Source organism: Pelodiscus sinensis, chromosome 3 (genome assembly GCF_052426305.1).
Source record: "Pelodiscus sinensis isolate ZL-2025 chromosome 3, ASM5242630v1, whole genome shotgun sequence".
NCBI lineage: Eukaryota > Metazoa > Chordata > Testudines > Trionychidae > Pelodiscus > Pelodiscus sinensis.
Genome location: NC_143054.1, coordinates 144,893,960 through 144,915,991, shown reverse-complemented (window position 1 = coordinate 144,915,991; position 22,032 = coordinate 144,893,960). Strand labels below are relative to the sequence as shown.

General features: G+C 41.6%; 1 protein-coding gene across 1 annotated transcript in view; it reads right to left on the bottom strand.

The window, feature by feature from the left end:
* Positions 1–22,032, bottom strand: part of DNAH8 (dynein axonemal heavy chain 8) — a 611,430-nt gene that overhangs the window by 161,172 nt on the left and 428,226 nt on the right. Inside the window, exons 53-57 of the mRNA XM_025186355.3 lie at positions 18,555–18,792; positions 15,228–15,370; positions 11,015–11,149; positions 3,284–3,406; positions 1,526–1,739 (exon numbers count right to left, since the gene is read on the bottom strand). Of these exons, the coding sequence (XP_025042140.3) occupies positions 1,526–1,739; positions 3,284–3,406; positions 11,015–11,149; positions 15,228–15,370; positions 18,555–18,792 (853 nt within the window). The remainder of the gene's footprint in view (positions 1–1,525; positions 1,740–3,283; positions 3,407–11,014; positions 11,150–15,227; positions 15,371–18,554; positions 18,793–22,032) is intronic.

Genomic DNA, 22,032 nt, shown 5'->3' with positions numbered 1-22,032 from the left:
CCCTACACCAGAAACCTACTGAAGGCTACTCTTACCTACATGCCTGTAGCCTCCATCCAGGACACATCACATGGTCCATTGTTTACAGCCAGGCCCTAAGATACAACCAGATTTGCTCCAGTCCCACAGACAGAGACAAACACCTACAACATCTTTTTTCAGACATCTAGTCATCATCTACAGGCCCCAGATTAAACCCCTTCTGCAAATCACTGACAATCTACTACCTATCCTGGAAAACCATCCCTCACTTTCAGGCTACATCTATACAGCAGTTCTATTTTGGGATATCGGAAGTATCCCTACATAGCTATTCTGCGTCTTTTCAGTGTGCCCATTATTTTGAAATACAACAGGCTCGCTATTCCAATGTCCCTATAAACCAATTTATTTTGAAATAAGTGCTGTGTAGATAGCGTCAAATTTTGAAATAAGCTATTTTGAAATTAACTCGAAATAAGCTATGTAATTTGTATAGCTCAAATTGTGTAGCTTATTTTGATTTACAGGTAGAGTGAAGAGCACCCTCACAGACCTTGGGAGACAGGCTAATCCTCACCTACGGGACAATCTGCTAACCCAAAGCAAATTCTTTCCAGCAGCCACACATCATACCTCAGACAGATTCACCTGGGAACCTATCCCTGCAACAAGCCCTGTCGCCAGCTCAGTCCACACACCTATATTAGCAACACCATCACAGGACCTAACACATAAGCCATAGATTCAGGGGCTCATACAACTGTACATCCTCAGATATGATCTATACAATCAAGTGCCGGCAATGTCCTACTATTATGTGTATTGGCCAAACTGGATGGTCTGTATGACAAACGATAAATGGACACAAGTCAGACATCGGGGAACATTTAAATTTGCCTACGCACTCATTAATGAATTTTAAAGCAGCCATTCTTCTACAAGGAATTTCACAAGGCAATTACAGAGAGAGTGCATGCAGAATTGACCTTCATATGCAAATTTGATACTGTTTCCCTAGTCTTGAACAAAGACATTAACTGGATGTCACATTATAAAGCCAACCTTCATCCATTTAACACCTAATTTACATCAAAAGCTAAGTGTAGGACACTTCCAATCCACTCAATTAGCCTCATTAGCATCAGTACTACTATTGACAGGTACTTAATTTTTCTTCCCTTCTTTTTCTGTTATAAATTCTGGGTTCCTGTTATTTCTAGTCCAGCTTCCAGCTCATCTGAAGAACTGGGTTTTGCCCATGTACTCTCTTATGATACATATTTTTGTTAGTCTCTAAGGTGCCATATGAATACTCATTGTTTTTAAAGTTACAGACTAACATGGCTACCCTTCTGAATCCTTTCATTGGAGCAAAATGCAGGACAATGTAGCACTTTAAAGACTAACAAGATGGTTTATTAGATGATGAGAGTTATACTCTTGATCTAAATTCACATAAGAGGATGAGGACTCATGTTTATAAATTGTATATGGATTAGTCTACAGTAAAATACATCTAAATACAACAACAAAAAGAGAATACCAAAAATTTTGTCAATGGATGCATTGGATGGCAATGTGCAATTAAACACTGTAAACTGCCTTTTTAAACGCTGAGGGATATCATTACGGCCTCCTCCAGGGTGTATCATAGCTGCTACTATCTGTACATCAACAATTGTAGTGAAGTCTCCAGGTTTATCCAAGCTATACATTCCTTCCATTTCCATCATCTGACGAACTATTTCATTTGTAACCTGTAAGTTTGAAAAACAAATATTAATTACTGTTGCAAAAGAAGAAAATGGAAAATATGCTCTTCTAATTTCCTTTAGTCTTGCAATCTCTCTCTAATCATCAGAGAAATTTGTTTTTACCTTAATCTAGGCATGGTCCATATCATGGATAAGACTTCTATGATCACTTGTAAGGCATTACCATATCTACATGGGAAACTACCTTTTTTTCCCCAGAGCTTTAAGAGATTACTAAACAGTAATAAAAACACTTTCTTACTCACTTTGCTCAAATAAAGAAGTATTATCATGTGCTTAAGGCAATGAATGGGTACTCAGCTTCTAACTCTGCTGCAGACTTCTATGGGGCCTTGGGTAAATCAGTTAATCTCTCCAAGGCTCAATTTCCCATTTCAAAAAATGAGAAAATACTACTACTTCCTTTTTCTCAACAGTTATCTATCCTGCTTATTTAGATTATAAGCTCTTGGTTACATACAGCTTCTAACTACATGCTTAGCAAGTGGAGCCAATGTTGCCTGGATACCTAGACTTTACCATAATATAAATAATAATGGCAAAATTAGCTACCTATACCTCCATGAATGACCTTCACTATAATGTTTATATCAGTTAGTCTTCCAAGTTCAGTGAAAAGGTTAATAGAAGTAAATAATTAGATGACTATATTTGGTACCCCCCACAATTTCTCCATTAATCATTGATGAGAAAATCTAACTGTTCAGTAGGTTACTGGTGTCCATGGGAAGCCAATGTGTCCTTAATCTGCCCAGGAGCTGAGTTTCCTAAAAACCTATATGTTTCTATGGGGCAATACCTATATGTTTCTATGGGGCAATATGTAGCTGGTTATGGGAACTCGGAACCACAACTTCTTTCCTTTGCTTTTTGGGTGGAAAGAGACATATGACACTGTGGGTCTTCGGTGTTACGTTCAAGGAAAACAGATTTATTGTGCTCTTTGCACATTTATATCATGCCACCTTGTCAACATGGCATGAGCTGGCTTTGGATAAGCATAGAAGAATGAGAAGAGTATAATATCTTGGGGAATGTGGAATGAAATATTATTATTTTAAATAACACTACGAGCAACACTAAGAACTACTTTGTCTGCATTCAAGACATCATATGCTTTTCCACAAATAATACAGAACTCTTCTGCAGAAATTTATGGTTTATCACAGTTGACTAGTCCTGCCAATTTAATATCACGTAGAACATTTGAATACCATGCTGCATTGGGGGTTATAGTGCTTTCATTAGTGCTTTTAAAAATATGACAAAGTTGAGGATAATACATAAGAAATGATTAAGTGCAAGATATATCTTCAGAATATCTATTTTATTCTTTCATGTTTCTTTAAAAAGTACACCATAATAATAAGGTTTTTCTATGATTTACTGTTTAATAAAAATATGTACTATAAAAAGAAGTAAAATGTTTAATGTATCATGAGAAAAAAAATCTGACTGGAAATATTTTTGTTACCTTCATATAGGAAGATATGCCTAAAATTTATTCTATAGTAATTTTTCTATACCTGATCGCCCCATTCATTAATTATTGGCATATTAATATCATCAACAAACACCGTCATTTTTCTCCCGCCTGGCGGTCCATAAGTACTTCCCATGCGTTTGTCAACATAACTCTCTATTGTTCTCTGGAGAAAAAGAAAAAGTTCTTTTTTAGTATCAACAATACAGCACATTTTAAAAAACTTTGTATTTATATTTGGAAAGGTTTTTTAAAAAATTGCTGCTTGTTGCCTTGAGATATTGGAAAACTTCTTATGAAGAAGTTACTCACCTTGTGTAGTAATGATAGTTCTTCGAGATGTGACCTGTGGGTGCTCCACTCTAGGTGTTGGGTCCATCCCAGCACCGCTGGTCGGAAGATTTCAGAGCCATATCTGGCTGGACCACACATACTCCCTGCGCCGTAGGGCATTCACACCCTTTCTAACATGCACAGTTCAGCCCCCCTGCCAGTTCCTCTCACCGCTCAAGTCTCTGAAATGATAAATAAGAGAAAAACTCCAGAGCGGGGAGGAGGGCGGGACGTGCACCACCTACGGGGCACATCTCGAAGAATCATCGTTACTACTCAAGGTGAGTAACTTCTTCTTCTTCTTCAAGTGGCCCCGTGAGTGCTCCAATTTAGGTGACTGTATAGCAGTAGCCGGAACAAGAAGCATTCTGGGTCAATTAGTTTTCACAGTAGATAGGATTGCGGAAGCCACCACATGATCCGCCGCCCATCTTTCCACTATAGTGTAGTGTCTCATGAATGAAGTGCTGGAAGCCCATGTGGCTGCCCTACAAATATCTGCTAGTGGAACCCCCCTGGCGAAGGCCATAGATGTCACCACAGCCCTGGTCGAGTGTGCTCATGGTTGAGAAGACAGAGGTCTGTTCCGCATGGAGTGGCATGTGGCTATGCATAGGGTGATAAGCCTGGTGATGCATTGAGTGGAGAGCGCAGCGCCCTTGGATCGTTGAGCTGTTGATACCAAAAGTCTATCTGTTCGCCTTCACTGACGAGTTCTGTCTATGTAAAAGGAAAGAGCACGCCATACATCAAGCGTATGTAGCAGGGCTTCCTTATTCAAGGCATGCGGCTTAGGGTAAAATGAGGGAAGGACAATCGGCTCGTTGATGTGAAATGACGAGGAGACCTTGGGAATGAATGCTGGATGTAATTGTAACATCACCGATTCTTTCAAGAAAGAAGTGAAAGGGGGATTTGCCATTATCGCCCCCAGCTCGCTGACTCTACGTGCTGATGTAATTGCAAGTAAGAAGACGGTCTTCATAGTTAGCATCTGCAAGGGGACAGTTGCTAGTGGTTCAAATGGGGGATACATAATCGTACCCAGTACTAAGTCAAGATTGCAGGACAGTAGGGGTGGTCTTCAAGGTTGGCTTATATTGATCAGAACTTTGAGGAATTGTTTAGTAGTCAGGTGAGAAAACACCGAAGAACCCTGTATCGGATAAGGGAAAGCACTGATGGCTGCCAAATGAACTCTAAAGGACTCCAGCGAAAGCTTCGAATTTGGCAAGTGAAGAATGTATTTGAGAATTTGGTGTAAAGGAGAAGATAACGGTTGGACATTATTATGGAGGCACCAGTAGGAGTATCTGCACCATTTAGCTAGGTAAGTATTGCACGTAGATGCTTTTCTGCTATGTATCAGAACTTGACCTGTTCTGAACAAAGTTTTTCGTCTTGTCTAAGCCAGTCAGGAGCCACGCTGTCAGGTGCAATGCTTCTGGTTTGGGATATACGAGAGATCTCTGTTCTTGGGAGAGGAGATCCCGGCATGAGGGCAGAGGCCATGGTGGCTGTAGTGACATTCTGCGTAAGAACGGATACTAAGCTTGTCTGGGCCAAGCTGGTGTTATTAAGATTACAGTTGCTGCTTCTGTTCTGATTTTCTCCAGTGTTCTGTATGTTGGGGAAAAAGCGTACAGGAGTGCCCTTTTCTAAGTGGTTAATAATGCGTCACCAAGAGATCCCTTGCCAACCGCTGCTCTGGAGCAAAAAAAGAAACACTTCTTGTTGGTGGTTGTTGCAAACAGATCCACTAGGGGCGTTCCCCATCTGTGGAAAATCTTCTGAAGCACGTCCTGTCTTATTTCCTACTCATGGTCTAAGGGAACACACCTGCTGAGGGAGTCGGCAATGACACTGGCTGTGCCAGGTAAGTAGGATGCTGTTATGGTGATGTTGTTCTGTATGCACCAATTCCAGCACTGTACCGCTTTGGCGCATAGGGAGTGTGATCTTGCTCCTCCCTGACTATTTATATAATACATTGCTGCTGCGTTGTCTGTCAGCACCCTGACTGTCTTGTCTTTTAAGTGTGGGAGGAAATGTCTGCTTGCTAGAAAGATCACTTGCAGCTCTAATTGGTTGATGTGAAGATGTCTCTCAGTGTGAGACCATCGTCCCTGTATGCTTTCCTCGCCCTTGTGAGCACCCCATCCGATGAGCGAAGTATCTGACGTTAGTTGAATGGATGAGTGTGACGGGTGGAACCGTACTCCCGTCAAGATGTTTGATGCATTCATCCACTATCGCAGGGACATGTGCACATGGTACGGAGGAGAAACTAACTTGTGGATGTCGTGTCTTGTGGGGACATACACAGTTGACAGCCAGTGCTGCAGATTTCTTAGATGGAGGCATATATGCGGGACGACAAAGATGGCTGCAGCCTTGTGCTCAGCAGACGTAGGCAGGTATGGACTGAGATTGTTGGGGTCTTGCGGAGTAGACTGACCAGGTCTTTCATTGCCTGGAATCTGTCCATGGGTAGGTACGCTTTTGCTGCACGGGAATTGCCCCTATGAACTTCATATTTTTTGTTGGAATCAGCGATGACTTTTTTTCATTTACTATCAGTTCAAGAGAGTCGAACACTTGTCTGACCATTGTGAGTATCTGCGTCGTTTCTTCTCATGATGTGCCCTTTATAAAACAGTCATCCAGATAAGGAAATATGATGACTCAGAGACAATGAAGATGAGAGGCAATGACGGTGAAGGTCTTTGAAAATACCCTTAGAGCCGAGGCCAGCCCGAACGGAAGGACGCAGTACTGAAAGTGCTCGTTGTTTACAAGAAAGCGCAGGAATCGTCTGTGCGCAGGGTGTATGGCTATATGAAAATAGGCATCTTGCAGGTTGAGGGCTGTGAACCAGTCGTTGTTGTCTAGAGATGGAATTATTGTAGTCAGAGTTACCATTCTGAATCACTGTTTTCAAAGATAACAATATAACCGGAGTAGATTGAGAATGGGTCTCCAGCCCCGTTTTCTTCTGCATCAGGAAGTACCATGAATAGAACCCTTTTCCCTTGAAGCACTCTGGGACCCTTTCTATCGCTCTGATGGATAACAGGCGATAGGCCTCTTGTTGTAAGAGGTTCTCGTGAGATGGGTCCCTGAAAAGGGACGGGGTAGGCAGGGTGGTAGGGGGAAGGGATGTGAATGGAATAGTGAGTCCGGATTTTATCACTTCCAATACCCATCTGTCTGATGTTATGGTGACCTATTGGTGGTAATAGGGTTGCAGCCGGTGGTGAAATATGGGATTGGTGTCTCTGACCACAACAGGGCTACGTCTAGACTGGCCACAAATTCCAGAAAAGGGATGCAAATCAGTTAAGTCAGCATAGGGAAATCCGCGGGGGATTTAAATATCCCCTGCGGATTTAAATAAACATGTCCGCCACTTTTTTTCCGGCTTGGGGAAAAGCCGGAAAAAAGCGTCTAGACTGGCCCAATACTCCGGAATAAAGCCTTGTTCCGGAGGATCTCTTATTGCTACTTTCAGGTTGCCTCCGACCTGGGAGTCAAACCTGCTGCTTGGGTGTCACTACGTTGTTCGCCCTAGATGGCTGAGGATGTCTGGGCTGCATCCTCTGTTTGGAGTGGCTTTGGTCATACGGACTGTTTTGTTGTCTACTAAATTGGTAATCTTAATGTCTTTGGAATGGAAAATAACGTCTATGGCGGAAAGGTGGAACACACAACCCAAGCGTGCATAAGGTGGCTCGTGAATCTTTCCCTGTATGGAGCACCTCATCCATCTTCTCCGCGAACAGTTTAATCCTGACGAATGGAAGATCCTGGACCTTGGATTGCAGCTCTTTAGGTACAGCAGCTGTTGCGACCCATGAAGCTCTTCTCATGGACACTGCCATTGCTACTGTTCGCGCCCTGTGTTGGCCACATCCATGGAAATCTGCAAACCTGCCCTGGCACATGCGTAACCCTCCTGTAGTATTGATCGGAGGAGTACCCTGTCAGTCTCAGAAATTCTTTGAGCAATTTCTGTTAATTTCATGATGTTATCGAAGCTAAGATTAGAAAGTAGCGCTGCATAATTTGCAATACGGAGAAGTGTGGAGGAGGAGTACACTTTTCGTCCAAATACGTCTAGTCTCTTTGCGTCTTTGTCCGCTGCTGAATTCCTTACTTGTGGATTTTTTACTCTTTGCAGAGCTGCATCCACCACCAAAGAATTGGGTTGGGGGTGAGTAAAAAGAAACTCAGAGCCCTTCGATGATATGAAATATCTGTTCTCAGCTCACTTACATGATGGAGTAGTGGAGGCTGGTGTGTTCCAGATTTCTGCAGCTGGCTCCAGAATTGCCTCGTCTAGTTGTAATGCTACCCTAGATTGTTGTCTAGGGTGCAAATTCTTTAACAGCTTGTACTGTTTCACTTGTACCACCGCTAATTGGACCTCCTGTGATTATGCCACCCTCTTTAAGAGGACTTGAAATTCTTGGGTATCATCCGGTGGTGAAGAGTCTACTACAAAAACCACGTCATCGGGAGAAGACAATTGGCTATCCTCAGGGGAAGCTGCTGGCGTCTGTTCATCTGTGTCTGAGATTTGACCCACTTCAGGTTCCAAAAGAATTGACACTGAGGGGGCGTTAGGAGGAGGTCCCAGTGCCTGCGGCCTTTGATGAACGGAGGCAGGTGGTGAGCGCTGTCTATAAGAAGATGAATGGCAGCAGCAAGAGTGAGAATGAGACTGTGATCTGCCCTGTCTCTCAGAGGTGCGATAGCTTCTGTGGTAGCAATAGTCATACCCAGGAGATGATCTTCTGGAGGAATATCTGCATCCATGTCTGCTACGGTATGATCTAGGAGGAGAGTAGCTTGGAGAACGAGATCTGCATGGAGAAACACGTCTATATATATAGCAATGCCGTGAGCGGGATCGTCGCCGCAGCAACCGCGGAGTCCTATATGCAGAAGAGTAAGCTCCCCTTTCTAAGGAAGGATATGGGGATGGGGAAAGTGCCGCTGAAAACACTGGTGAAGGAGACAGTGAGTGAACCCTAGGGATCGACTTCCTAGCTGCTTTTGTAGGAACTGATGGCAAGTGCTCTCTTGCAGCGGAGATGTCTCCCACTGTGTTAGCATGGTTATCTTCCCCTGATAAAGTATGTGGGTCCGGGGAAGAAGGAGAGGCTGCCTGCTGTCTCGGTGCCGATGCCTGAGCAGAGTGGGAGTGTGCTCTTGATACCGAGTGGGGCAGCTCGCGCGGCACTGGATGTGCTGCAGAACAGCTGTCCTCTAGTGGTACCAGCTGTATCGTCGGCATCGCCTCGGCGCCCCGTGGAGCGGGGGCCTCCCGGTGCTGCCTCTTGTCCAGTGAGGATGGTACACGCTCCTGCGGAGCTGTAAGCAGCACCGACTCAGTAGCTGCCATCAGTGCCAGCTCCGGCACTGATCTTGGCAAGTCCCACTGTTTCGGGGACAGTGCCTTCTCTGGCGGCATTGTTGGTGGCAATTGTGGTGGGGCTCGTTTATTGCCCGAAGGGGCCATAGCCTGCTTGTGCTCTGTATGAGGAGGGGAGGCCGGTGGTGGAGCGGATGCTGTGCGTGATTTAGATGATTTAGATGATCCTGTCACCTGCAGTGTAACTGACCTATCCGTCAGCCGGCCGTTCCCCGATGTGCCCGGTCTGTCTCCCTGACTTATGGGAGGCAGGGAAACTGTGGGCAGGGAGTGGGTAGGAGAGACTCTTCTTTTTTGCCGCCAATGCTCCAGGGGATAATGCTCTCCTCTTAGGAGGCTGTAATGATTCCTGCTGGGAGGTCTGTAGTGGGTGAAGAGCCTTATCACATAGAAAGAGTTTCAACTGTAGATCTCTGTCTCTCCGTGCCCTAGGAGTTAACTTGGAGCAGTGAATGCATTTGTTAGGGACATGGGACTCCCCGAGGCAGCGAATACAAACCGCGTGCCCATCGGAAGCCAGCATTGCTTCCTTACACTGGGTACACCTCTTAAAATTTGGTGATCCAGACATGCTGGTGAAACTGACAGGAATCACTTAACCGCCTAACTAACTGAAGAGAGCAATCTTCTTTTTAGTTTGTTTTTCTTTTAACTAGAACACTAACTATCTAAAGTACTAAGAACTAACTAACAAGCAAAGATTAACTATTTACAACTTTTCTTTACAGAATGCTATGCATCTGTGGAGAGATCACAAAGCTCCGCCAGCAACTGAGGATGGTTGAGAGGAACTGGCGGGGGGGGGGGGCACAAACCGCACATATAAGAAAGGGTGCGAATGCCCCATGGCGCAGGGAGCACGCGCGGTCCAGCCAGATATGGCTCTGAAATCTTCCGACCAGCGGCGCCGGGATGGACCCAACACCTAGAGTGGAGCACCCATGGGGCCACTCAAAGAAGAACTGATCATTTTCTTTTTGTCACCAGTTTCTCTTCTCATTTCATAAATAGGCTGTCTCTCTCCCCTGGAACTTAAATGTCATTTGAAATTATTCACAGAGCATTTGGGACTAAATTGCCTTGTCTCATGCCATCAGAAGAATTTTTCTAAAGCTGCAAAAAAGACTTCTAACCACTGATCATTAGCATTAAGATAATAACCTCAAATTATATTAAATAACTGTTAGGCGTGTTGAAGTCTCCTCTGAGAGAAAAAATTACAAATTGTTTTAAATTATATTTTGGTTATTAACTATTCGTGTGTGTAGTTGAGAAGAATTGCTAACAGAAAGAAAATGATCAACAATGTATCCCTCAAAATTCACCATGCAGTGCTTAATTTGTGTTGGGGCTAAGCTCTGGCAACTCTTTCAATATAAATTAAGCACCGGGGGAAGGCTATGGGGCCTGAAGGTGATGGGAGTTGGGGACCATGAGTGCCAGGAATCAAAGGGGTGCCCGTGGAGGTTAGGGTTGTCAAAATATAAATTTTCCCTAATGCTGGCCCTGACTATTTTGAATAATTCAGTGCTGTCCTCCCCATAGCCATCTCTTGGAGGTTGAACAGCTCACTTTAAGGAGGCTTTGGGAGTGATTGTGTCAGAAAAATGGGATACATTGAGACTACTAAATAAAGTTCATAAAAGTTTCTCCAGTACCTTTTTCACTTTATTCATTCTTTTTAGCATCTAAACTTCAGTAATTAATTTGTGTCAGGGAAACGATAAGGGACAGAAATCTTTTTAGAAGGGCATAATTTGCCTTCCTCAGTACCTGAAATGCTCCCTATAATATCCATTGTGATCATGTAGTCTAATCTCCTTCATAAAACAGGTTAAGGAACTTCCCCAAATTAAGTCCAACAACATAAATCAGTTGGACTTGTGTTTCTAAATCATTTAGGAGTTTTGAAAACCCAGCCTTTATCATCAGAACTGTAAAGTACAATTCAAATATTTATAAAAATAAAAAATACACTAGTACTATGTAAGAGTATGATTTTACCTGAAACATAAATGGTTCTGTGGCAGAGGAAAAGTTTAAAGATTTTGACAAATGTTCTTCAGGATCATATTTTTTCAAATAACCTTTAATCATTACAGTTTTTGCAGTTCCCTGTTCACCTGTGAGCAAAACGGCCTGTAATACATTTTTTAAAAAGAGAAATATTTTCAAAAGTGCTAATTAAACTATTTACTGTATAGAAAATTATTTTAAGCAAAGGATATTTATATCCCCGCCCCCAGTTCCTTCTAATTCGCACCTAATTCGAATGAACATGAGCAACACATCTCAAAGAACAACAGTTACTGGTTGTTTGTAAGTAACTGGTAAGTAACTGTTTTTTCTTATGAAGAAGCTCCATCCCATGAGACTAGGAGCCAGAGGAGGAGAAAACAAAGGGAGATGTATCTAGAGGAATCAAGACCCTTGATAAAAAAGACTTCAAGAGATCCCACTTCAGGGAGACCCCTCCAAAAATAGGAGGAAAAAGCTTCAAACAGAGGAAGAACAAAAAGGGAACAAAATCACATTATATCTCTATATCAATACTAAGCAATATTTGTTCTTTTTCAAGTACTGTCCCTGCGTCAACACCAGCTAAGGATGGGTGCCGGTGCCATTGATGTGAGCTTTTCAATAGCACTGCCAGATCGGGATACACATGCAGTGCTTCATCTCTTCCAATATTTAGAGAAATATATAGAATAAATTAGATGAAAATACATCCAAGTTTTCCCTTTCCCTAAGTAAACTTAGGTTAGTAGATAGCAAAAAAAAAAATCAAATTGAATTAAAAATAAATTCCCATTATCTTCCTTCAGGAATGACCTTGTGGGGTGTCTCGACAAGCTCTTCTGGGTTTAAAGTTCTTTCTTTTTTCTCACCTTCTATTTGTTGTACCCCAGCAGGGGTACTTATTCACCATTATGTCGGCGCCATTCTAGGGTGCTCCCTGCTGCCCTGACGGATACTGCTGCGGAAAAAAGGCTCCAGAATCCATGCACGCAGCACGTGCACACCTAATTTGAATGCACATGAGTAATCACTCAAAGATGTAACTCCCAATTCATAATAAGAAAAAGAAGAACTGGGTAGGAGGCCTGTTTCCTTCATCAGGGATCTGAGAACCACCTTTAATATGTATGTGTGAGGAACTTTAGTTGTCCTATTATGGACTTTTCCTTTGTGGGACTTACATCCAGAACTAGTTAGATGATGTTGTCCTCATCATTAGACGCTCTTCCCAAAATGCTCAGAAGTTCTTGATCAGGTTTTTCTGTTGGAATTGCTGCTCTACAGGAGAAGGGTTGACCCAACACACCCATCCAACTCTAAACCCCATGCCCTGGCACTGAGAAAATCAGTTGGCTGAGATAGGCAGGACATAATTCACCTTTGAAGAGCCTACAAAAACTGTCTCACATTAAGAACACTGTTTTGATTTAGCCTGATATATGCTGGGGTGGCGATGCAGCAGTGTATCCATGTGACCGAATTTTATGTTGCTAATTACTTGAATCCAAGATGGAAGAGGAAGAAGAGAAAAAGAGATTTTAAATTGTTCACTGCCACCTGAAAACATAATAAATCACATTTTGGGGAAAAAAAGTTTGGGATCAAAGAAAACTGACACTGACTGTTGCTCTGGAGACAGAAGATCTGGAGGACTGCTTGAAATGGGGATAATGGCTAAGCCAAGAGACATGCTGCAATGCTATGCCTCTTGAAACTATAAGAGTGGGGGTATAAACTATGTATCACAGAAAAGCAGGAGATGCTGGGTAAAAATCCCCTTCTGAAGGGATCACAATTATTGTTTCTTATTTCTATTACAATAATGCTTACAGCTGGGGGCTCTACTGTGCTTGATATTGTACAAGCACCTGAGAGGAGAGTCTCTTTCTGGAAGAGGTTTCAGTCTAACAGACACAACAAATAGAAGGTGAGAAAAAAGAAAGATAATTTTGCACATAGGGAAATAAGGAACATAAAGATTAAGTGACTTGCCTATTGTATGGAAGGTCTGTGGCAGAGTCAAGAATTGTGCCCATATCTGCTGAGTCAGAGTTCACTGCTTTAACCACAAAACATTCCTTCCCACTTTTAGCAAGGGAGACCCATTGCAATCAACTTTGGGATAACTTTGATAGTTTTCTTAGGCTACTGAATTTTGTAATACATTTTGCTTCCTTGGATAAGTGCCATCTCATGCCTTGCGTTTTCCTAATTTAGCCAATTATTGAGGTTTTTGGCTAGAATTACTTTTTACAGGTGTGATGTCCTTTTTGGGTTGAGAGATTATACAGTTATTTAATTGGAAATTTGACTGAAACATTTCAGTGACTGTCTTCACTCATTGCTGTGGCACCTCTTCCAGGCTTTTCTGAGGATTATTTAGCTTCCAAGTATGATGCCTTCCCTTGTGATTTTCTCCTCTCGTCCTCTCTGTCACTCTGTGGCTCCTTTACACTACAGGAGCTGCTGCCTTAACTACAGCATTTCTCCCTCCAAGGTATACAGTCTCACAAAATCTGCTGTCCAGGCACTGCCAGTGTGTCAGTTGCTGGTAGGGGAATACAGGATCACTCACTTCTCCAGGTTCCAACCTAGAGAGCCTATAACATGCACCAAGGACTTTGTCTGGGCTGCTTCCAATTCATCATCCATAGGCTGTCTTCTCTGTCCTTCTCTGGAAACACTACCCTCAGGGCCATGCTGTAGGATCCTAACGCTTTTCTTAGGTTTCCTCCTTCCCTCTCTAGTGCATAGAGAATGACTGCAGATTTCCACACAGCCCCCATTTCTGTTTCTGGCTTCCTGGCTTTATACTAGCCCAGCACACACCTGTTCAACTGAGGCTACGTCTACACTACAGGGTTTTTGTGCAAAAACGCCCATTTTTGTGCAAAAACCCATGGAGCGTCCACACCTCAAGCATGTTTTTGTGCAAGAAAATTTACAGTGAATCGACAGAACAGAGGGGGTTTTGTGGTATAGGTATTCCTCTTCCTATGAGGAATAACTCCTTTCTGCGCAAAAACAGCCTATCAGAAGAAGCACAGGTGCCCTGGAGGCCATTTTGTAAATGGAAATCAGAGCTTTCTTGCATGAGAGCATCCAAGCAGTCTGGATTTTTGCACAAGACATTTTTGCACAAGATCTCTTCCGCAAAAGGCTTCTTGCGCAAGAAGTCTGCACTGTAGGTGTAGCCTGAGCTTTGTTTTCCAATTAGGGGTTGCTTCTGCACCCTAAGACATTTACATGTGACCTATTATCTTAATTGGCTCTTTTTCAGCTTCCTTAACCCTTACAGGACTGATGTGGGATGAACAACCTGTTACAATGGCATTACATCAATTTTTAGTTTATCATTTTATGATGAACTGCATGTACTATTTTTTGCAAATCTTCAGTAAGAACAATAAATGTATTTTATTCACTGAAATTAAATAAACTATATTATTCCAAAGACTTCCAAGATATTGATTTTGCTCTTGAAAGTTTTTTATGATTTAGAATCTCAAGACTACACAAGAATCTATCTCTTCCTTCATACTTTTATGACAGCTGGGATCAGATATTGCATTCCCATTGAAAGAATTTAATACAACCAAGATAGAAGGCAGGCTATTTTAGTGGATGTCCCTTTACTATGAAATCCCCACCTTCCACATTCATCTCAGAGAGCATTAGTCTGTTGATACTCAGGAACTGATGGTCAGAGCTCCCCTACTCTTTCCTGAGAGGAAATAAGGCATGGGTTATTTGGATTATATTTAACATGTTTTTTGTGTGTATGGCTAATTCAATGGTCTTTTAAACAGTCAGCTTTATTTTAAATTCCTTAATCTTTACAGGACTAATATGGGGTGAACAACTTATCACAGTGCATTGGATCAATTTCTGGTTTATCATTTTGTTTTGAACTTATTGTACTATTTTTGTGCACCCTCAGTGAGAACAATAAGTACATTTTCTACACTGTGGCACTTAGGGATCCAGAGACATTTGTAAGAGGCAAATTTTTAGATAACAAAAGTAAATCATGTAAATAAAACGTACGACTTCTGAGTTGAAGTAGAAAATATAAAGAGTGATTATCACATCTCCTTTTTAGGAAAGGAAGTCTCTTTATGTTACATCATATATATTAGCTTTGCAAATAAATAAATACATAAAAATAAATAAATAAATAAATAAATAGTGTACTTACTTTGTGCTGCTTCGCAATTGTTTCTACCAAAAACTGAGTTCTGACATTGTCGACATTTGGAACCAGAATAGATGCATATTCTGGAATACTTTCTGTTGGATAAACATATTCCTGAACTCTTTTATTCCAGTGCTCCCAATCACCTAAAAAGAGCAACAAATGGAAAATATAGCACCTAATAATTCACTAATCAAATTCACTAATCAAAATACTGTGTTTTCGTCTCTGTGCAGTGGACCCACAGACAGCTCAACAACAGATAGTTTAGTAGCAGAAGAAGCTGTCTTGGGAGTGAGCTTGTCGGACTCTAAAAGAAGCTTTTTTCTTCCATGTCTCCTACCAAGAGGGCCAGGAAACACAGTGTGTAGGGAGGCTTCAAACTTCTTCCACTCCTTTGCCACAAACCAAAAGAGGGAATATGTTCACTTCACTATGTCTGGGTTCTATTATCTGGCTTAGGAAGGCGGCAGCGAGTCAGAGGAAAGAGTAAGAGTTGGGTTGCGGGCCCTTGGGAGAAGAAGGAGCAGAGGATGAGGTCAGATTTCCATTGTTCTTGCAGGGGCCCCTTTATTGGGCAGAAGATCCATGGACTTATGCAGAAATCCTCCCCTGCCTTTTATGTGGTAATAGGAATGCTTTATGTAGTATGGAAATAATAGGAAGCAACTATCCAAGAGACAGAGCCACATGACAAATATACCCAGAGCTAAAATGCGTGGGCGGAGGGGTTTCCCTGGTACTAATGACAAGTGCTAGGGCTATGGTTTGATTGGTTTCAGTTGTGTGTGTAAATAACAGAAAGTAAGAGAAGCAGTTGCGAGACTGCCCCTGAGAGGAAACTGAGTGACAAAGCTTCTTTTGGACACAGTACTCAATGGAAAGACAGACTTGGATTCTGAGCCTCCCTTTTTTTGTTTCTACTAGGTTCAGGAAAAATGGAACTGTGTACATTCTTTATAGATAAACAGGATTTCACCAAAGAAATACTTGACTTTCCTACCAGATTAATAAATGGCATCATTGTTCCATATGGCATTAGGAAGTTACTTCTGTGTTGAACAAAAAGTAATGAAATAATGACTGGTTGACCACTATTAACTCCAAATTAAATAGCAATCTACATGGATGGAAACTTAAAATGATACTATACACCCTGGGATTTTCTAAATATTATAGATGATAATTTCCTAACTCAAAATGTGTTTCATACAACTTGAGGGAATTCTATACTTGACCCTGTCTTGACAGTAAATTGATCATGGAAAGGAGAGTCCAACCAAGGAGCCATAAAATACCTTTTTCAGACAAGAAGGGAAGCAGAGTACAGTGGACCAAAGCAAATAAGTGTTTGTCTATCAATTTTGACAGAACTGAACAAGTTGCTAAAGACGAAGACAGCAATCTCAACAGACTTGAAGAGGATGGAGTCAACAAAGCCACTGCAAATGCAGCTCATAAGTGTCGATTTGTGGTGATACAAATTGGTACTGGAGAACTTTAAGACTTTAAGCTCTTGACAGCATGGAATGTTTGGAGGAGGCTGATGATGAAGGTAAAAAGTGACATTTCTTACCAGACTTGTTCCTTGAATCACAAACAGACAAAAGGATACTGTTTATGGACTCTGAATTTTGCTCTGCCTGGGATAAGTTCTAATGGGAGACACATCACCCCTTTCATATGGTAAATTCTGAAATAGCAATCTATGTTTTCTGTTTTGGTGGAGAAGGATCTAGAAACAGGGCATTTGGCAAAAGCAAATCTCACAAAAGCAAATCAAGCCACTTATATGCCAGTCTTATTGCATAAAAAAGTGGGGATTGTTCCATAATACTTTATGGATTTACCTGACAAAATACTGAACTTGTTAACCTAACTATATTACACAAAATAAATATAAATATGCATGGTAGGAATTTTGAAATGCTGGATAATGAAAGCAAATGCTATGGGCTCCAACTCTTGCCATAGGAGTGAGAAGGATTTAACAGGTAGTTGGTGAACATGCCCATTTTATACCCTTATCATAGATGGAAGGGGTACCGCTCTTTCTTTAGACAACCCAGCCATTCAGTTAATTAAATTGCTTGTAAAGAGTTAAAACCCAGAAACAGTGGGTATCCAGGAAGAGTTGTCAGGGAGCCAGGAGAGTCAATGGGAAGTGAGAGGCTTTTTAATGGAAAAACAGGTTTTGCCTGTTTCAGTTTTTTGTGAGTGTTCAAAGCAAGAGGTGGGAGAAAAATGGACTGATCCTGGAACAAGGAATGGATTTTCCAGCAATGCAATATACATGTCCAAGCGGGGGAAAAAGCTAAACTTTGAAGGATATAAGTAGAACTGGAAATATTTAGTTAGAAAATTTATATTTTCTAATATATAATATATTTAGGAAATATTTAGCAATTGAGTTACTTTTTTTTCTGGTTTGTGAACCCATGTAACTAACTTTTAAACTGAATTTCAGGGAAGCAATTCTCTGCTTTTAATTTTCCTTTCTTCGGTTGTTCTGTAACACCTAGCAACCAAATATGCTTTCCCAAATATATATTTTTTTGTATTTTATTAATAAAATTACCTTTTTAAGACTATAAGCTGATTGCTATGTCCTAAAAAGCAGGAGGTTTTGTGTGCACATGCCTGAGACACAAGGTCAGCTAGAAATTACAGTTTGTTTTCAAGCTCTTTCATAAGGAGGGTTAAAGAACTTGGGATTACTCCACATGAAGAAATTCCCAAGTATGTCTTCCTGGACTTTTTTTGCATTTGGGTCATGGCAGCATATCACTCATGGTCAGGAAATCTGTGACCTTGGTGACAGCCCTCATCTCAGTGCATCAGGAACTGGCACATGCATCGCCCAGAAGAACTGCTGGCAAAAGTTTTGATTCATATACACTGGATGCACATATACCTGCAGTTGAATATTTATATGTGCACAATAATTCACAGAAGAACTAATACTGCTTATTTTAAAAAATGTTACAGATAAAATTAATCTAATACAGAAATAACAGTCTAAAAAATGTGTAGACTAATTAAGGAACTTCAAAAGAAAGAACCCATGGAAACAAAATTAAAATCAAGAGGTATCAAAATTATTATTAATCCAAAAAGACTTTAACCCCTCCACTGTTTATATCCAACACATAACTTGCATTTAGATTCCATAAGATTAGTGTGTTAATAGTGTCATTGCAAGAAAGGAAACCTCTGATCATATGACCAAATAATATGTCATTATGGAGTATTTTTGTATTTCTAACCAACCGCATTTACTCGAAAAATGGTATTTAATATAAAAGAGAATGGCAATGTCTTTTCTCTTACCATAATCAGTAACATGAAATTCATACATTGTTTGATTGGTGCCTTTAGGGATTTCTGGCAAATCTAATTTGCTATCAGTTGCTCGAATAAAGGCTTCCAGTTTATCTCTGTTATCCAACTCCAAAAGAGCCCCTAAACTCCACATTAATCCAAAAGCAAACAATTTATGAAGATGTGATGGAGATGAAATACCGCCTTCTTCCTTTGAGGGAATCAGACCCTCCAAAAGATTAATAGACTGGAAATAATACAAACAAAAAATCATTAAGAAAATACTGCATTCGGTTTTTAGCTTGATATATATTCAGACCTTAAACTCATTTTGAAAACCAGTCAAGCTTGCTAAAAGACAGTGTCAAACTCAAAATTATAAAAAGGAAATACACAATAAAACCATTAAATTCACAGAACAAATTTATCACCTAATTTTTTGGTGGTCATAAAACCACTGGGATTCATAAAGCCTGAGTTTCCTACCCAGGCTCCCTATACCACGACAGACATCTCAGAATAGGATTGACAAAACCCAACATGCTATGCAGCTCCTCACCTAAAATAGTCAATAGGAAATTCCAAGTTGAAGGGTATATTCTAAGCCCACCCTTATCTTGTAGAAAATTACCTTGGGATTCTCAGTGGAAAACCTGGTCCTGGTGTGAGGTACCCACCCCATTTTAAAAAGAAGCCCAGGAGGACAAGGTGGTAGTGATGTCTAGTGTGATAACTTTTAACTGAGTGATAAAAGTGCTCATCTGGAATGTGAATGATCTCTTGTTCAAATCCTTCTTCTAGCTGAGGGGCAGAAGGAATTAAACTGGGACCTGCCTTATCTGAGGTGAGTGCTCTAATTACCATTGGGGCACCTTCAGCCTTCACTGTTGAAACAGTTGGAAATCATCATGTAGCCATTTTGTGTAAGCTCACCTATAAGGGCTGATCTAGCAGGGAAGTTCTGAGCATGCTTACTGTATCAGGTCCCACAGGCAAGTTAGGCAGAGGGATGAGGCTACATCATGCATGCTCAGAAGCCGTAACATAGGTGCCTACAGTACTTTTATGGCAAAAAAACCCAATGTGCACTAAGGAAATCTAGGTGCCACACAGCATTTGGCAGCAACTAAGTAGAGGTTTTATAAATCACAGTGGTAATTAAGTATCTAAGACCTGTGAACTTAGCTCATGGGCTGCATCTAGACTGGCAAGTTTTTCCACAAAAGCAGCTGCTTTTGCGGAAAAACTTGCCACCTGTCTACACTGGCCGCTTGAATTTCCGCAAGAACACTGATGATCTCATGTAAGATTGCCAGTGTTCTTGCGGAAATACTATGCTGCTCCCGTTCGGGCAAAAGCCCTCTTGAGCAAATGCTTTTGTGCAAGAGGGCCAGTGTAGACAACGCGGTATTGTTTTGCGCAAAAAAGCCCCAATCGCGAAAAAGTGCTTTTGCGGAAAAAGTGTCCGTGCCAATCTAGACGCTCTTTTCCGCAAGTGCTTTTAACAGAAAAACTTCTCCGTTAAAAGCATTTGCGGAAAATCATGCCAGTCTAGACGTAGCCATAATGCTTAAATCTATGGTAGAAGATGAAAAAGTAATGCTAATCCGTGACATATTTTTCTACCACAAACAGATCAATACACTGCATGAAAGCACTGGTCTCCCTTCCATCGTGAAAAGGAAAAATACATGGAAATGTAAGAACATAAGAGCGGCCATACTACGTTAGACCAAAGGTCCATCTAGTCCCCTATCCTGTCTTTCAATGGTGGCCAATGCCAGATGTCCCAGAAGGAGTGAACAGAACAGGAAATCATCAAGTAATCCCTCTCCTGTCATCCATTTCCAGCCTTTGACAAAGAGACAAACATGTGTCCAAGTACAAGAAACAAAACAACAAATTACCTCAGAAAGTATACAGGTGTGCACAAGTATGCACATGGACACACACACACAAATGCCAGAAGACTGCATGGCTTATTGATGCCTTTGCATTACCCAACGCCAACTGAGACTCCTTCAAACATCTTCACAAACTAGGCAGGACTCATAAATCAAGAAGTCTCCAGATGTAAGACCAAAACTCCCACTGAACCCAGTGTTCCAATAGATCTCAGAAAGGGTATGTCTACACTGCCACCCTAGTTCAAACTAGGGTGGCTAATGTAGGCATTCGAAGTTACAAATGAAGCCCGGGATTTAACTATCCCGGGCTTCATTTGCATCTTGCCGGGCACCAACATTTTTAAATCCCCCTTAGTGCGGACTCTGTGCCCGGCTACACGCGGCACGGAGTAGGTAGTTCGAATTAGAGATCCGTTACTCCTCGTAGAGTCCGCACTAAGGGGGATTTAAAAATGGCGGTGCCCGGCAAGATGCAAATGAAGCCTGGGATATTTAAATCCCGGGCTTCATTTGTAACTTCGAATGACTACATTAGCCACCCTAGTTCGAACTAGGGTGGCAGTGTAGACATACCCAAAGGGAAAAGCTCCAAGGTGCCATCCATTTTTCAAGTATGTAATTACTTTACTTGATGTAGAGTGCCTAACCCTCTCACCCTCTGCCCCACTGGTTGCAATCCATTAAGGAAAAACAGACAAGAAAAGAGACTAGTCATTTAACATGAATGACCACGCTCTTTCCAAATAGCTAAACAAAACCAAACCAGAAAAGACAAAAAAAAGGGGGGGAAAGGGGGTAAAAATCCCAAAGCTTTTCCAGGTTTCCTCCTTGTTCCATGAATTCTTCCTTTTCCCCTGAATAAGAGGAACCCTCATCTTTAGTTCATCATAATGCTAAGCCAGAGAAGCAGGAGAGGTTATTTCCTCCAGGTATGTATGAATCTATTGGGGAAGAATATGGTGGCGAATACTGAGATCATTAGCCTGTGTGTCAGATAAAGATAATAAGCAAGCTAAAGCCAAGAGCAAAATTCTATCAAAAATTAGAAAAAAGAATTTGTGGTCAATAGGTTTGGTCCTCAATGTTGCAGATGCAGTGTAGTGGACAATCCATTTATTGAATGACAACCATGGTTATAATCTGGAAAACATTGATCTGGAACAGTACTGAGCATCTGAGGCTGTGCCTGGTAGACTGCAGGCTTCCTTCCGAAGAACCTTTTTTCAGAAGAGATCTTCCAAAAATACTTCTTCCGAAAGAGAGCATCCACACACAAAAGTGCATCGGAAAAGCGATGAGCTTTTTCAAAAGAGAGCATCCAGACTGATTGGACACTATCTCGCATAAACCACTTCAGGCAGGGCTTTAGGTCACCAGTTGTTTCCAAGTACTGGTGCTGGAGCCATGAGAGACATATGCTTAAAGGGACCCTTCTGGACAGCTGTTTCTCTGCTTCTGCTGCGTGCTTGCCTACTTCTTTGAGGGACAGAAAAGCTCTTGCAGTGCCTGCTGTGGCTGCCCTGCTTTTTTGGATGCCGCAGCTTTTCTCTTGGTGCCATGGAGCTGGAGCTGTCCCTGGG